Genomic DNA, 17,335 nt, shown 5'->3' on the forward strand with positions numbered 1-17,335 from the left:
ACACGGCGTGTGGGGATTGGGATGGGGCCGGGCTGTGGCACTCAGCGTGTGGGGATTGGGATGGGGCTGCAGCCCAGCCTCATCCCCAGTGGGCACAGCTGTGAGAAGCAGGTGAGCAGCACTGACAGCAATGAGCCATGGAGTGCCCAGGGGCACTGAACAACCACCAAAGGGCACAGAGGGCACACAGGGGCACTGCAGCAACATGAGGGGTACAAAAGGCTGGGCTGAAGGACAAGAAGGGCAGACCCTTGCAGCCTTCTGAAGTGACATGGTGTTACTCTGTATGGGCAGGTGCCTGAAGCCTTCTGATGAGGTGAGGTGTTACTGTGTGTGGGCAAATGCTTAAATCCTCCTGAAATTGTGTGGTGATACTCTGTGTATCATGGCTGTCTCATCTGTGACATATGCTGTGACAGGGATGTAGGAAACCAGGCCTGTACTAAAAATAGTAATCATTCTTGTACCAAGCAAGTCCCAATGTCTTAAATTGTGGCTCCTTTGGAGGTTGAACTGGGTGATAAGGAGTGCCCTGGATGCTCAAACCCATTAAGAAGTGAGAACCAAGTGTATGAGTCCCTTTTGCAAATTCCATGCTCATGATGGTGTTTGCAGTTCCCTCAAGATCAGTGGGGGTCTGGAAGAGCTCTGCAAAGAGTTGCTTGTGTACTGTTCTGCACACAAGCTAGAGTGTTCATGGTGTGGGGAAAAGCAGTCCTGAGCAAGCAAGGGGGAGTTTGAAGCACTCTCCATCCAGGCTTGGATTGACAGTAGTAACTGGTATCCTGGGATGCCATGCAATACAAAGGCTCCCTTGCAAATCTCACCGTGGGGGATCTCCCCAGCTCATGCCAACACCTCCACTGTGTTTTGAGTCAGGGTCTTGCTGCTACGCAGAAGGATGGCAATTGTTTACTTGGGTTGTGATTTAGGATTGCAAGGTGCAGGTGGAGCCATTTTGTGTCAGTATCTCAGAAACAGGTAAGATTGCTGATGCTAAACTCTGCAATTACTAAGACAGAATTACTGTAAAGATCCTGAAAAGAGCTTCTTAAAGGGAGATGCAATAAGATTAAGAGCGCTTTGGTGGTCTTGTTATGTTTATAACTTTATTTTATAGGCTTAAATAACATCACATATAAAGCTGTAAATGAGGTAAGCTGTTTAATGTTGGTAGTTACTGGACATGATAATCCATCTGTTGCCAAATGGTGATTTTCATGTAAATCACCATACAGTATGATCCAGAGTCTGCTTATCTATAGTACACTAGGAGTGATTGATTTTCTTATTATAGCCAACCCACCCCCTGCCACCTTGATTAAATGCTAGTGATATAGACTGTGCTTGCTAACATTGCCTGTCCAGGGCAGGGAGTGTGGAAAACTGCCAGTATTCTGCAAGCATTCTTGTTTGAGATTTTTTTTTTGTACATATGATTGTCAGGGCTGCAGAGCAGATGAGAGATAGGTAACCAGTCCAAGCAGGGAGGTCACATCTCTCCACACATGCAGGTCCACACAGTGTTTTTGTTCTCAGCACTAGTACCACCAGGACATTTTACTCTCCCTAACCACTGGTTTGCAGCCCTCTCACATAATCCTTTCAGACTGGGACAGTTTTTTATGGACTGTGCTGTGAACAGGTGAGGGAAATCCTCTGGCTTTAGAAGGAATGTGTTTTAACAGTTCTCTGATCCAGCTCCCAGTCTAGTTTCTGTCTGGACACAATCTTGGCCAGATGGAGGGGACAGATCAGGTCTCTGCAGGATGGAGTGTGATAAGTGGGTTGTGGAGACATCAACATCTAAAATCAGGCTTGCTGCTGAAGTAAGTGTTGTAACAAATCATAGCTAATTAATTTGAGTGGGAAGAGTTTTTTGAAAGTAAAGTTGATTAAAGTACCTTGAAGTAGTGTTGCCCCACAACTTCTTCTGATTATGAGAACAGCTAAAGAAAACCTTAGAAGGAGGTCTTTGCTTCATAATATTTTGTTATTTTTTTAAATGTATGGATATTGTGAGAAATTGAGGGATCTTCAAAAGCCCCTTTTGAAAAGGACAGTGAGCTTTCCTTAGGGGTCTCTGACACAGGACTCTAAACTAGTTTCTGTGAGAACTGAACACCTTAATGTTCTTGGGATTTTTTAAACCCACTACCCAGAAGCTTGAAGGACAGCATGTAGAGGACCCATAAATCCCTGTGGAGTGATACATTTCCACTGTGGACTGTTGGAACCTGAATCCACTTGTGTATCAGCAATTGGGAAGATCCCGTTCATATTGTCAGGCATGGCTGCTTATCAGAAGCCTGAAGTGATCTAATAAGACCCAGGTTCAGTATGGTTCTACTCATTCTGAAAAAGGATTGTAGGATACTTTGCCATCTGCTTATGTAATGTGAACTACAAGGTGTGTTCCCATACAAAAATCTCCATTGTGTGTTAACATTGCTGACTGAGGCCAAGTCACATCCTCAGGGGTGGAGGAGGGAGGGACCATTGGGGATTCATGTGTGGCAGCTTGAAGCCTTGTGGTCCGGAGTTTTTCATACAGATATAAGTTTGGTCCATTTACATATCAGGGGTTAATCCTCCAATTACAGCCTCAGGTAATGAAGTCATTTACCCCCAGTTTGCTCCCCCACAACTCACTTTTATTTATACATTTCAGGACCTGAGAAAGTAAGGTATTCTTGAGTTATAGGTCTAGAGAGGAATTGTTTTGTCTGAATAAAACAGGAGAACAGTAGCTGACAGGCTATGGAGTTTTAGAGTTATACACTAAAGCAGTACAGGATCTGAAAAATATAAAAGCTGAATCCTGAGGCATCACTAGAAACCTCTGCATTTTAGTCTCTGCAAAGACAAAAGTTCAAACAAGAACTGAGTTAGCATAACATACGGGGAGGAGTTGCAATATTCTGCTAACAAACTTCATCTTGAATTATCTGCTGAGGGGATGTCTTTCCTTGTGGCTGGCCATATTTCTCCTTTTGAAAAATTCAGTTTGTCACCCTGCACCAGTCCATATTGGATGTGGATTTTAGTCTCTTTTCATAAGGAGGTCCAGATGTGAAATACAGATGCCAGGGAAGCTGATTAAAAGCTAATTACTTGGTGTAAAAGAGAAAAAAAAAAACAAAAACAAACAAACAAACTTGTTTTTTCTATGACACCCAAGAGAAAAGCCACTTTGGGCAAAATACATTTGTCAATATCAGCTTTCAGTAGCTGAGTGTAACTGAAGGTAAGCACAGAGTTTGTTTTTAGGAGGAAGAAGGCAGCCTTATGTGCTTATTGATGAATAACTTCAATAACTGCTACCTCCAGTCATGTAGCAAGTAAAATAATTCAGCAAGCTTCAGAAAGATGATGTCCATAAATAACTTTACATTAGTGCTAGAGTTGTCTGACAGCGAGTCTGCAATGGCACAGTACCAAGGGCATATAACATACAAGGGTTTGGCTTCACTTTCTTCCCTTCTGGCTGTGACCAGTAGATAACTGGGTGTACAAAGCATGATGGTCCAGATTTGGGACTGGTGGCAATTTATTTTGTATCTGGAAGAGGAGTTGTGAGATAAAACTGCCAGGTCCATACAAACATAGGTCATGCTTGGTGACAGGCCTGGCCTGGTGTCATCGTGCACAGAAGGTCACTCTCAGGCTGTCCCCAGCTGTGCCGTGCTTTGCTCTGACTGGGACTGGAGGGCTGGCGTGGTGTTTCATGTGATGGATCTGTAGCTTTTTAGATGGATTTCCAGCTCCACTGGCATCAGCAGGATGGCTGCACTTTAGCTGAAAGTCTCTCACTGGGAATCTCCTGTTTCTCTTGGGCTGCAATGATCTGTGAAAACTGGCTTTTTGCTTCGCTGCTAATGAGGTGACACACAGGAAAAAAGCTTGTCATGAGCTATGGAAATGAGTGATTGCTTAGGAATTGCATTACTGCTGTTGATGCCTTAAGGAGGTGGAACAGAGGCTAGACATAGTTAAAAGGAATAAGGTGGATATTTATTGAAGTGCCTTCAAAGGTCACACCCTGGCACACTCCAAGATGGAAGCAAAAGAGGGTTTGGACACAATATCTCACACATTTTTAGAAGTTTTAGACCATTTGCATATAGGAGTTAACTGTCCAATTAATAGCTTCAAATGATGAAATTTCATCCTCCTTGCTTGCTTGCTCACTCTCCTCTTTTCACATTGTTTATGCTTTGGGCCTGAAGTTTGAAGAGATTGTCCTTGACTCTCCAGCTAGAATAGGATTCTTTTGTCTTCACCACCCTCTGAAAAGATCCTAGCAACACTTAACATAAAGCTAAAAGCTGCACACCAAAACAGAACAGGAAAGCTTAAAACCTAAGGTATCACTATAATCAACAGTGTATAAAGCAGCATTATAATTTCTGCTTTCACAGAAAGATGAAGGAAGCACTTTTGTCTGCAGTATTCCTGGAGATTTCCACATACATTGATTGTTAAGCACCAGTTGCTGCACTTTGGTGAAAAGTTATTCTGCTGCCCATCTCTGTGTTTTGGGGACAGGGTGTGATCTGTCATTTACAGCATGGTCTATCTTTTTGTAGGAAGTCAAGATTTATGGCAGAGGGAATCCAATTAAAGTTGTAGCTGTTGACTGTGGGCTGAAGCACAACATTATCCGTCTGCTAGTAAAGGTAGGTCAGTGCTTGATGTTCCTTGTCACTTGTTTTGCTTTGGCTAGAGCCTCACCTGTACTCACAAGCCTTTCTTCCACCTGGACACATGCATTTTAAAGGTAGGTGCCATCCTGAAGTGAGGCATAATTTTTAGGATGATTTTTATGCACTGGGAGGTGTTTTTTGCACTTGGTACAGTGTATTGAGGAAGAGGACCTGTACAACAGCCTCTCGGCCATGGGAAGAACCCCAGAAAATGAGTTTTTAAAAAATAAGGAAAAACTTCTCTAAAGAACAATGAAGGAAGATGAAGCCAACATTACTAAAAATAAATAAATGGGAGGGGGATAAATGCAATGATGATGGTGAATGGTTGAAACAGGCCCAAAGTAATTGTGGAATGTTCTTCATTGAAGATATTAAAAACACAGCTTCCTCAGGCCCTCAGCAACCTGCCTTAATGTGGAAATTACCCCCGCTTTGTGCAGGGATTGGACCTGATGGCCTTATGAGGCTCATGCATCCCAAGTTATTCTTTAATTCTAGAATTCTATAAAAAGATTTTCCTGTTTTTAGCACAGCGATGTAGAAGTTCTTGCTTCTTTAAGCACACAGGAGGATGGAAGGCAATGTCCTCATATTCTCTAGACGCACAGGATTTCCCTGATTCCATTTTTTAGTGTGGATGTTTGTCTCAGTTTTGATGTGTAGGACTACTACTGGCATGTCATAGCAGTCAGGATGAATGCACTGTATAAAAGTGAACATATGTTACATGTGCACGTACACATTTTGCTTTCCATTAGTAAGTTTTGAGCTCGTCAGTGAATTTCAGAGTAACTTGACAAACACCGAGGTGGCTCCAAGAGGTCAAGTCTGCCAATTTTGTGAAAGTAATATGGTCAGACAGCGGAGAGAAGCTGATCATGGGCAAAGGAGGAAGAACTTCCTTACAAAAATTAACTTGCTTCCCTCTTTCCTTCATTTCTTTTCTTTTTTTTTTTTTTTTTTTTAGCGAGGTGCCGAAGTGCACTTGGTTCCATGGGACCATGATTTCACTGCCATGGATTATGATGGGCTCATAATTTCTGGAGGTCCAGGGGATCCCATGAAGGCCCAGGAAGTGATTCAGAATGTCAGAAAGGTACAGTGCAATGCCTATACTATTATACTTTTTAATTTGCCTTATTTTCAAGTGCTGGAAGTAGCAGTTAATTGTACTAACCTGTTGTGGGCCAAATGTTCAGACATTTCAGCTGCCTGGAGTATTCCTCATGTTGGTCTGGTGGGATTTGTCTCCAGCCCAATAGTTACTACCAGGCTTTATAGACTTTGGGGAACAACACATGGCAAACATGGTGACCACAATTACCATACCAAACCCTTGAAGCACCCTGTGCTCTTTCAGGTCCTCTGTAGGAAAGAACAGCACTGGTTTCAGAGCTCCCACTTGGGATAATGTCAGGCACTAAATGGCTGTAATGCAGTGCCATTGCTTATTCCCTGCCAGTAGTCTGACACCAAGCTGTTCTCTGAGGCTTCTCTCTGAACCAGAGGGAAGGAGGAAACTTCCCTTCATAGGCTGTTAGCACTCTGGCACTGAGCTTTTTCCCAAGTCTGTGAGGGAACTGGCATGGTTTATGCTGGAATTGCTGGACAGAGACACTCCAATATCTGTTGAAAACCTTTTCATTTTAGGTCCTGGAGAGCAATCGCCCAGAGCCCCTGTTTGGAATTAGCATGGGGCATCTAATCACTGGAATAGCAGCTGGAGCCACTTCCTACAAGATGCAGATGGCCAACAGGTGGGGCAGCTCTTCTCCCCAGGCAGAGTAGCTCAGCATTGGAAAGGGCTGTGGAACAGCAGTGCTCTGCTGCTGAGCTGCCTTAGGAGCAGCTGGCACTTCACTAACATTGCTCCTTCATCCCAGCCATTCTCCTTGCCTTCCATTTAAACTGCCATGTCATGCTCTACTTTTTGGAGTGGTTTTTGAAAGTATTTAATATAATTTATCCCTATCAAGCTGAAGAACAGCAAAGTTTCTCCTAGGATTTATCTTTTTGCGATTGGCTGCCAGTATTTTACTGCTGCTATTGGACTGTTATGTATAGCCCCAGAGTTATCAGTTCCTCCTAATTGTGGCACTCAAACACATTTGTCACTTCTGTCCTCTGATCCCTCTTCCTTCCAGAGGCCAGAACCAGCCTGTCCTGAATGCAGTGAGTGGACAGGCTGTCATCACTGCCCAGAACCACAGCTATGCCATCGATGGCTCCACCCTCCCTCCTGGCTGGAAGCCTCTCTTTGTGAACGCCAACGACCAAACCAATGAGGTGAGCTCTGACAGAGAAGCCTCTATTTCACCTCCTGTGAGCTTTATTTCACCCCCTGTAAGCCTGCTCTCACGTTATCAAGGCTAAATTTGTTGATTTCACCATCTACTGTACTTGGAACCCTGCTTTATAGCCACTGTACCAGCCCCACTGCACTGGATTGCAACAGTGACTTTATCTTTTCCCTGAACAGAAGCCTTATTAATTTCCATGATTTCCCTACTGCTGCTGTTGCTCACTTGGCTACCATTCTCTCAGGGTTTGTGCCACAGCGGTGCAAGCCCGTATCACCAGTTTGTTGTGTTGTTCCTGCATTGCCCAGCACAGAAAAGGGATATCATTGCTATCCAATTTGATCTGTTATTGTAAATATAATTCCAATGACTAAAGGCATGAGGAAGAGGGGCTGCCCATAGAGAATAGTTTACATGATCCAAAAGGCAGTCCAGTGTCAAGTGGCATCCATGTTTGAGATCTCAGGCTTGTAATTGTCCACATCAAAATCAGGAAATAAATGAAAATAAGGTATTTTCAAAAGCAGTTTCCCTCATGAAAATATGCCTCCTTCTCTTGTTTTGTATGAATGTCCAATATCAAGTCTGGCAGATGGAACAGTGCTGCTCTGAGCTATCCATCTGATGATTTTGGAATAAGTTTGGTTTGTCATTTGCTGTTTTCTTTGCCCTTACAGAAGGATATCTAAACACAGAAAGGTATCTAAACATAGACAAATTTTACCAAACAAAACATTGATACACAAGAATTTACAGCTGTTCAGTTTTTGAAATTAGTTTATTTTCACTGTTGACAAACTAAACACATTCATTCCCAGGCCTTTCATGTTTGCTTTAGCTGGAATTGGGAGACAAAGGTGATAAGGTTGGACATGAGCCTCCTGGATCTAGTAGAATGACATTCTTTCATGTGAGCTAAAACACCATTTCTGTGAGCCCCAAAGCAGCAACAGTCTCCTAAACCTTCATAGATGGAGAGGAACAAGGACTGTGTTGGTTTAGCATGCAAAAACAGGGTCAGGGCTGTTGTGTGCAGTCTGTTGCATTCCTCTGCTTGAAAAAGAAAAAGCATTTCTTGTGACTGACTATCACAGCTGGACAGGGCCAGCACAGATTTCCACACTCTTAACAAGGCATAAAGTGATAATTTTAAAATGTTCTTAAATTTTTTACATTTTTTCATTTAAAAAAGTTTTTATGAACATTTGTGTATGTAACTACAAGGAGCGTGAGCATTCAAAGGAAATGTGACAGAGTGATGGAATTCTTTACTCTGAGAACAGAAACTCATAGCATGATGTTGAGGTCAGTAGCTCATCTCTCATCCCTCTCCTATGCTGGCATCCCACCCTGAGGCTCTGGATGGCACTGTGGCTCTACATGAGACTGTTTGGGCTCCTTTGTCCATTCCTAAGGGAAGCAGGTTGTATCAGGGCTGCTTTTCCCTGCATTTCCTCTTGAGGAACTTCTTTACTCCTGTCTGGAATTGGGGACATGAGCAATGGCACCTAGAGGGTGGTCTCCTAGTGGGTCATGCTTCTTGGTGCTATCAGGCCAAATGAGAAATCATTTTTTCCTGGCTCCAACTGAAACTACAACACTGTCTCTAAACTCAGTTTAGGTCCTCCATAGCTGTTGTTTGTCCACAGCAGTGGTCCCCTTCATCACTCTGCCCAAGCCAGGGCAGAGATCGAGGCCTTCGGTCAGCATTTAAAGTGGATTATGGAAATCAAGAGCATGACCAAAATCCATTTTTCCTATGACAGAACCAATCAGCTTGGGATGGTTAAGCCATTCATTCCATAACAGCCTTGTCCCAGGTGATCCTTTCTTGCCAGGTATATTTTTCTTCTCTGCCCTGTGTACCTGCTCTGTGAGATGTTCACATCTTATCAGTGTTTGGTGTTGCAGTGGAAGCTCTGTCTCCACTGGGCCCCCCATTCCATGGACAGCTGAGGGTTGCACAGGCCCTGCAGGGCTAACAGCAGAGCAAGAGACTGGGAATGAAATGGGTGTCAATCTGACAGCCCCTAGAACCACTTCTGTCCTTTGGCCTTCAGTGCTTACAGGGATAAGGTGTGGCTTTCTGTTCACTTGCTCGTCAGGAGGTGTCTAAGAGAGTCCCTTTTATTCCTGCAGGGAATTATGCATGAGACCAAATCGATTTTCACAGCACAGTTCTATCCAGATGCAAATCCTGGGCCCAGGGACACAGAGGTAATGTATGAGCTGATCTGGGCTTGCTTTCTGGCTTTGTGAGTGCAAATGTTTATCAGCTGGTGTACCAGTTGGTGGTGGTCTTAAACCTTGGGTCTGGAAGTGTCAGGTTCCTAGCAAAGGGCCCAGTCATGCATAGGCTTGTGTCTGCTTAGCTTGATCTGGAGCTAATTACAATCAGCAGCAAGAGGTCTATTGACTTCTTAGCACTTTGGATCAGTGATTCCATTCATATGATGTGTATGTATTCAGTCCTGGTGGGATTAGCTGTGTTGGAAGTTACTAAAGTGCTTAAGCCTTTGCAGGATCAGGCTGAAATCTCTTGCAAAAGAGGCTGCAAAAGGAATAGCATTTTATCTTAACAGCAAAAAATACTAGCCAGATGCTTTGTAATAAAATCATTAACTTTCTAATATACTTTAGTTCCACTTTCAAATTTTATAATTACTGTAGAGTTATGTAAATGGATTCATACTTCCTCACTCTGGTTCTCCTAAGCGAAATGAAATTTTAATCCCCCATCTGTGACTTCACACAAATTTTGTAACAACTGGTTGCATAGTCACAGAATATGACTAAGCAGCATCAGGGGATGTGGAAGGCAGAGGAAGCATGTCTGAACATAAATAAACTATTTAGCATTTCCTGAGAGACAAAGATGGAAGAATACCTAGAAATGCTTATGTTAATCTTAATTTGATGATGTTGATTAAACCTGCAAGTAAATCTCTTGATATCAGGAACTTTCATAGAGATCTGATTGACTAGTGTATATCAGAGAACTCAAAAACTCAGCTGTGTGTCTTCTCCAAATCTGTGCACTCCCAGTGCTGGGATGGTTTGATAACACAGAGCCTATCCTGGCAGGCTTGCAGGAGCCATCCATCCTCCTTCCACAGGCAATTCCAGCAGCCAGGCAGCCTCAGGGGCTGTGTGGCAGAACCTGGCAGGTGTGGGGTGAGTGGGAAGCCTGTCCCACTGCCTGGAGCTGCCTGATCCCAGTGAGGGTCCTGCCCTGCCTGCTTGGAGAGCACTTCTCTGACAGCTGCCCTGGGACCTCCTCTGGAAGGGCATGCTGATTTCACACAAGTGATGTTTGGCTATCCGTGCTCAGAGCCCTGCTCTGTGCTAGGCACCATTGCAGAGCTTTCCTGAGCTAGTTCAGTGTATGCTCCTCTGTGTTTTAGCTTTTGGTGCACGTTCACTCGTTGCACTGGGTGCCTCAGAGAAACACAGCACACAAGACATGATTGATGTGTGTTTTCTTCCTGATTATGACCTCACTTTCTTCAATGCAGCTTTGTCAGATATGTCAAAGTTGTTATATAAATTTCAAATAATGATTTCCTCTTCTGAGATGGTGTAAATCTGCCTGCTGAAGGCAGCAGAGCAGAGCTGATTGCATGAATTCACAAATGGCCTGGCTTTTCCTTCTTTGCTTGGTGTATATTTAGTTCATCTTTGGCAGTAAATACATGTGTTTTTTTTCCTAGTTCCTATTTGATTCATTTATTTCCCTGATTAAGAGAGGGAAAGGCACCACCATTCCCTCGGTCCTTCCCAAGGCTGGAGTGACAGCTTCTCGAGTGGAGGTCAGTGTACAGATATTTTCATGCCTGTCAGTGAGGCTGGGAGCAAGTTAATTCCTTCTGAGCCCATGGAATAAAATAGCATGGAAGTCAAAGGAGGCTTCTCTTATAAAAGTCCTGACAGCTGTTTATCTCAGAGTCATCTGGCCTCTCTTGTGTTATTAACTCTATTTTCTTTGAAAGAGTTTAAAGTTCTGATGTTTCATGTATTTTCTTTGCAGTTCTCCTGAGAAAGGTACTCTCATAGCAGTATAATGAGGTGCCCTGGGATAATCTGGCCATGAGATTTCACGCCAGCAGTATAATGTTGGTGCTTGGTTGCTTAGCAAATAAGTCTGAAATTCTTAACGTGAGCTGAATTTCATACAGTTTTGCTGTCTTAGAGGCAGCAGGATTTTGTGGGTAGCCAAAGTAAGGCACTGCTGTCTATAAGCACATGATACAATTAACATGTTTATTGTATGCTCTGTCTATGAGTCAGATGTTTCTCTAAATGGAGATATATGGGAGAATTCCAGTAGAAATACTCTAAGAAGTAAAACTGGGGTGATTTTGGAAGCAACTTTTTCTCTTTTGAAAACTCATGTTTTGTAATTTAAGACTGTTCAGTGCTGCACAGTCTCTGTTCATTTCAGCATCCACTACACTGGGACTGATTGTTTTCATGCCATTTGACTCTTGCAGGTCTCCAAAGTTCTCATTCTAGGATCCGGGGGTCTGTCAATTGGTCAGGCAGGGGAATTTGATTACTCTGGATCGCAGGCTGTGAAAGCCTTGAAGGTGAGGAGATACTGTGAAAATACTAACCTCATCTTTCCCTTCTCACAGCCAAACTGATCCTCCAGCTGGGGCAAGAAAGCTGGTGAGAATAAATGACCACAGGGAAAATAAGCACTTTTTGTTGGTGAACTTGCTGGTTGAGTGATGTGAGTTAACCATTCAGAGTTGTCTTCCAAAGAGAGATGTTCCTGGGGTTTCCATCACGGTCTTCAAGCAGTTTGTTATTTGTGATGTGTTCCTGGCTTGTTAAAATGGAGGAGGAGGAATATGGTCAGATGTACCTGAGCTGAAAACCTGGAACTTTTGTGGTCTGTTAACACACTGCAATGTAGACAACCAATAATAGCTGAACAGTTGGCTACTATTGTACAAAAGAACAACTCATCAAGGCAGGTTTTATAAATGATATTTCTTTTAAATGGGAGGAGTTTTAAAGGTCAAATATGTCAAGTTTTGTTTCCAGAACAGGTCCTAGAAGGGTTACTAGGGCAAAAGTTCATGCTAGAAGGTGTAGAAGGGTAGAATGTCCTGTAGTGGGGTTATTACAGGCAATGTAAGAGTTACCCAAGCCCCAAGTCCAGGTCTAACCTCATGTGAAGAAGGAAGAGGGAGCTTGCAGAAGCCTGACAGAGTCAGAGCAAAAGTAGCAGCTGCCTTCAGATGAGGTGATGGTTGTGAGTGGTTCTGAGGCTTTCCTGATGCCACAAACATCCTATTACTGTGCTCACCCTGGAATGAAGGAATGGAAAAATCAGTTTTAGTAATGTTAAATATAATCTGGGCTGCTGTGGTTCGTCCCCATGTTGCAGCACATCTTGTATTGCATGTGTGTTGTTTGTATGCTGTACTGCTGTTGCTGGCTACTAGTTCAAACTGACCACATCATCAGGAGACAAGTCCAGGGCAAGAGTGGAGGATCCAAGAGTTGGGGAATGTCAATAATGATCCATTTGGAAAAGAGGTATCTCCTTTTTTCATTTTTTCTTTTTTTCCCTCTCTTGTCCTTTAAACCCAGTTTGGGATTGTGGAAGTAAGTGGGGTTTTTTAGTGATAAATCTCCTCAGTTTGACCTCCCACAGAGTCCTTCCCCTTCACAAGGCTACCCAAGAGCTGTTGTGATCTGTAGGCTGATCCAGAGGCAGAGCTTGCCCTTCCTGACCTTGCCTCTGGCAGAGGCATTCAGGGCTGCATGTGAGAGAGAAGTGGCTGGTCAGCCCTGCCAGGGAAAGCTGCTGGGAGAGAATGGACAGTTAACAGGAGACAGGAGAGATTTTTTTTCCTTAGACTTGTTAATTTTGTTTGATTTTTTTTTTTTTATGAATCAGCACTGATTAATTCTCAGTGCTGATGTTCTGATTCATTCTGCTGTGTGGTCCTGCTTTCACTTGGCTCTTGGATGCTGATTCATTATAAGAAGGTGATACTAATATTTAGTCTTGGACAGTTAAATTGGTGCTTCTTTTAAAGACCAAAAAGTCTTGTGGAGATGGGACTTCTACAGTCATTAAATTTGTGTCTGAAAAAATACTTATCAAAGGCAAGAAAATCCCCTAAGGAGCAAGGCCTGGAAGCATCTGTGATCAGCAGACTGGCTTGTGGTCACCTGGAGAATCTTCTGGATAACTTTATGTGGGGATTATCCCAACTCAGCTGAATACAGGTGGATATTACACAAAAAGAGAAATGGAGCCCTCCTGGAGTATTACTAATCCATTGCTTTAATTCAGTTGTAACAAATGTCTCCAGCAGAGTGGGTGGCCATGACAGAGTTCTGTATGTTTTTAAAAAACTAAAAAAGGCAGAAGTTAAAGAAAAAGATTGCAAGAGGAAAAAGCATGTGGATTAAAATCCAACATCCCAAGTAATTGGGCCAGAATGATGTGATATCAATGAAATTTGTCTCTCAGCACCGAGAGCATTAATTTTCTCATTAATTATCCTCATCATCACTGCTAGTTGATCTTTAAAATACCTTGTCCCAGATAAGGAGGGAAGAAAGAGACGAGATGTGCAGATAGTCCAGCTTGTTGAAAATTAATAAACTTTTCCCTCCCCCATTTGTTTCAACAGCCATGAATTTTTGAATACATTTATTAGAGAGGAAGGTTTTGATCTTTTCCCTCACTATCACCATGAAAACTACCCAGTTAAGGATCATTTGTCTAAATCCCTAAATCCAAAATATTTTCCATGTGGATTTTATATGTTCTTTCCCTCCCCTGTTCCACATATTTCCAAGGAAAGTGTGCTTCAGTGGAAAAAAAAAAATCCAACTTTTGACAGGGAAAAAAGGTCAGCAGAAATTTACAGCCAGTCTTTAAGGTAGTATTTTAAGTTATAAAAGAAAGGAGAGGAAATGTTATCCAACCCCTGAACACTGAGAGGTCTGAGTGAGCGTCCCACTGCTCCAGGTGAGTTATTTTTTTGTTCCCCCAAAGCAGTGAGACAATCACAAATTTTAAACACAGAAAAATCCTATGGCATTTTCATGCTTACTGTGAACTGAGGGAAAATAGCACTTTTTGTACTGATCCTAGCAACAATTCCATAGCATTTTCTTCAGTCTGTTTCTTTATAATATTTTGAAAATATTGTTACTATTCCTCTTTTCAATGGGAATTGTCATTTTTTTAACCTTTTAACAACTTCCATATATATATATTCAAAATTACATTTGGAAATGTGATTTGCATCTATAACTAGCACCTTTTAACAACTTTCATATATATATATTCAAAATTGCATTTGGAAATGTAATTTGCATCCATAACTAGCATTTTTTTTGCAGATGATGTTTGTTTGTAGTTTTTTAGCCTTACAGGAAGTTGATGGAGATTAGAATGAGCTCCTTTAAAAATAGGGCCCCAGCCTTTGCCCTTTCCAGTCCACCTTTGCAACAAAGCAGTAGAACAGTTTTCTGTATCTGCATGTCTACTGCATGTGGTTGATGTGGGTTTTTTTTTTAAGCTTGGCCACGCTCATCACTTTTAGCAAAACTTGGTTGGTTTGCTCATTATGTGCTGATATTTCAAGAGTGAGGAGGATTGACCTGCCAAGTTCTAACTCAGAATTTTCTATTAATGAGCAAACTGCTGCATTTCTGTCTGTAGCTAAAGAGCAGCAAGACTGTTATAGCAGAAAGCAGATTAACTTTATTATCTATTATCACTCTATCTCAGTTTCTCATGTGTGACAGAGAAAGAGCAGTGTAAAATTTTGGCTAACCTTCATCTTACACAGAAAGGCAGAGTTTGTCTTTTAATGTGTACAGTATCAAATAAAAAAAAAATTACGGGATGAGATTTTTAAACTGATAATACCAGGACAATAAAGTATTTCTATGGAAATTAAAAAAAAAAAAAAAAAAGAAAAAAAAAAAAGTGGTTATTACTAGTTTGTACAAAAATCTGAGAACTTCAAAGACATACTGCTTGGCAAGAAAAGATTAGCTTTTGATTGCATTTTTTGCTTTGTCACCTTTAATCTGACTTCCAAAGGCAGACAGACATGAGTATGCTGCAGTTTGTACCTGTCTCTCCTATATAACTCCTAACTGTGTTAAACAATTTCAATCAAATTTCTGAGCCATGTGGGAATCTCCATTTCATCAAGATTCACTGGCATGAAAGTAAAGAATTGGCATTGGCTCAGCCTTCAGACCAGAAGCCTTCTATAGGACAGTACATAATTTTTAAAATTCTGCTGTTGTTATACTGCTTGATGAATCCCATCTCTTATTGCTGCTGCTGCTGTTAACTTTTTTCCCCACATGTGCCTATTTTTAACACAGATTTAAATTTTTCAGGAAGAAAATGTGAAAATTGTCCTCATGAATCCCAACATTGCTTCAGTGCAGACCAATGAGACTGGCTTAAAGCAGGCTGATGCTGTCTACTTCCTCCCCATCACTCCTCAGTTTGTCAGCGAGGTCATCAAGGCAGAGCGCCCCGATGGGTTAATCCTGGGCATGGGTGGCCAGACTGCTCTCAACTGTGGTGAGTGTGGCCATGCAGGCCAAATCATGGCTTTTACCAGGTAACAAGTAAAGTAATAAGGGACAGGACCCGAGGAAATAACCTCTAGTTGCACCAGGGGAGGTTTAGGTTGGATATTAGGAGAAATTTCTTCACCAAAAGGATGGCGAGGCATTGAAACAGTCTGGAAGTACTCAAAAGGTATGTGGTTGTGGCACCTGGGACATGATTTAATGGTGTACATAGTGCTGCTAGGTTAACATTGGACTTGTGGATCTTAGAGGTCTTTTCCAAACTGGATGATTCTATGACTCTACCACATGTTCTGCAGATTTATTTCTGCAGGCATCCAAGCCCCACATGCCTCACACATTGGCCAGGTTACTGAGGGACAGGGACACCAGCCATGGGGGAGTGAGTAATTCCTAATTAATCTGTGAATTTAACATCTAATTACTGGGTTTGGTACTTGAAAGTAATTCCTATGTCCTGCTTTTTATCTTAAATCTTACTTATCATAGTTGGATTTGGGATATTTTGACCACCTTGAGGCAGAGATCAAAAGGAAAAGTTACCTTCAGATAACTTCTTGCACCAATATTCATCTGTGCTGTATTGCTCTGTGGTGCAGATGATGGCCAAGTGTTAACTGTAGTGTTATGCCAGGTTTCATAGATCTGAGGATGGAAAATTTCATGTTATGGTTTTGAGTTCTGACAAAAATAATAAAATCAGTTGTGGATGGGGGCCAGACCAGTTGTCAGCTAATCAGATATATTTTGAATATTTTCTTTATTCTAAATTTTCTAAATTCTTCTCTGTGAGGGTGGTGAGGTCCTTGCACAGGGTGCCCAGAGGCTGCCCCTGGATCCCTGGAAGTGTTCAAAGCCAGGCTGGATGGGGCTTGGAGCAACCTGAGATAGAGGAAGTTGTCCTTGCCCGTGGGAATGAGATGAGTTTTATGTTTTTTCCAACCCAAACCATTCTGTCCTTCTTTAATTCTGTGACTCCTCATTTACTATCAATCCTCAGAACTGTGTCTTTGTTTCCTCTGCAGGAGTGGAACTCTTCAAGCAAGGAGTACTGCAGCAGTATGGTGTGAAGGTCCTGGGTACCTCAGTTGAATCCATCATGGCTACAGAGGATAGAAAGCTTTTTTCTGCTAAACTAACTGAGCTAAATGAAAAGATTGCTCCTAGCCTCGCAGTGGAATCGGTAAATCAGATAAATTGGAAGATGTGATTGCTATTACTGTTACCCATTTGACTTAGTGAAAATATTTCTCATTTTGTAGAGTGAAAGCTGAATGCAGCTGTGGATGCTGTAGTTTGTACAGCACTCCTTGGTGATAAATGCTGGGTCACCATTATTTAAAATGAGTGAAAATGCAGTTAAGCACTGCAAAAACCTAACCTAATTTTCCAATTGACAAGAAAAGTAAATTATATTGGGGTGACTCCTGTGCTGCAGCACAAAAGTCAGGCACAACATGTCAGGTGTACTTTTCTTACATCATATACAAGCCATTCAGAGTTAGGATCGGAGATCCCCAAAATCAGCATGACTGAAATTTTTCTTGAGGATGGGAGTATGAAAACATAAAATTTGGTTTGGTGGAAAGGTCTGTTCAAGTCTGGAGGAAATCAAACAGGTCTTAAACTGGGATGTCTTTAGGAGGGGTTATTTCATGCTGAAGTCTCTGAAGATAGATCATGTAAGGACATTGTCCATGGCAGGTCAGCAAGGAAGTCCACTTAGAGCTAAGG

General features: G+C 42.2%; 1 protein-coding gene across 1 annotated transcript in view; it reads left to right on the top strand.

The window, feature by feature from the left end:
• The window catches only part of CPS1 (carbamoyl-phosphate synthase 1), a 92,388-nt gene that overhangs the window by 14,782 nt on the left and 60,271 nt on the right, over positions 1 to 17,335 (top strand). Inside the window, exons 7-15 of the mRNA XM_002193020.5 lie at positions 4,590 to 4,679; positions 5,677 to 5,805; positions 6,360 to 6,466; positions 6,854 to 6,995; positions 9,149 to 9,226; positions 10,720 to 10,818; positions 11,500 to 11,595; positions 15,401 to 15,590; positions 16,627 to 16,784. Coding sequence (XP_002193056.4) covers positions 4,590 to 4,679; positions 5,677 to 5,805; positions 6,360 to 6,466; positions 6,854 to 6,995; positions 9,149 to 9,226; positions 10,720 to 10,818; positions 11,500 to 11,595; positions 15,401 to 15,590; positions 16,627 to 16,784 — 1,089 coding nt within the window. The remainder of the gene's footprint in view (positions 1 to 4,589; positions 4,680 to 5,676; positions 5,806 to 6,359; positions 6,467 to 6,853; positions 6,996 to 9,148; positions 9,227 to 10,719; positions 10,819 to 11,499; positions 11,596 to 15,400; positions 15,591 to 16,626; positions 16,785 to 17,335) is intronic.

The sequence above is a fragment of the Taeniopygia guttata genome, chromosome 7 (genome assembly GCF_048771995.1).
Source record: "Taeniopygia guttata chromosome 7, bTaeGut7.mat, whole genome shotgun sequence".
Classification (NCBI taxonomy): Eukaryota; Metazoa; Chordata; class Aves; order Passeriformes; family Estrildidae; genus Taeniopygia; species Taeniopygia guttata.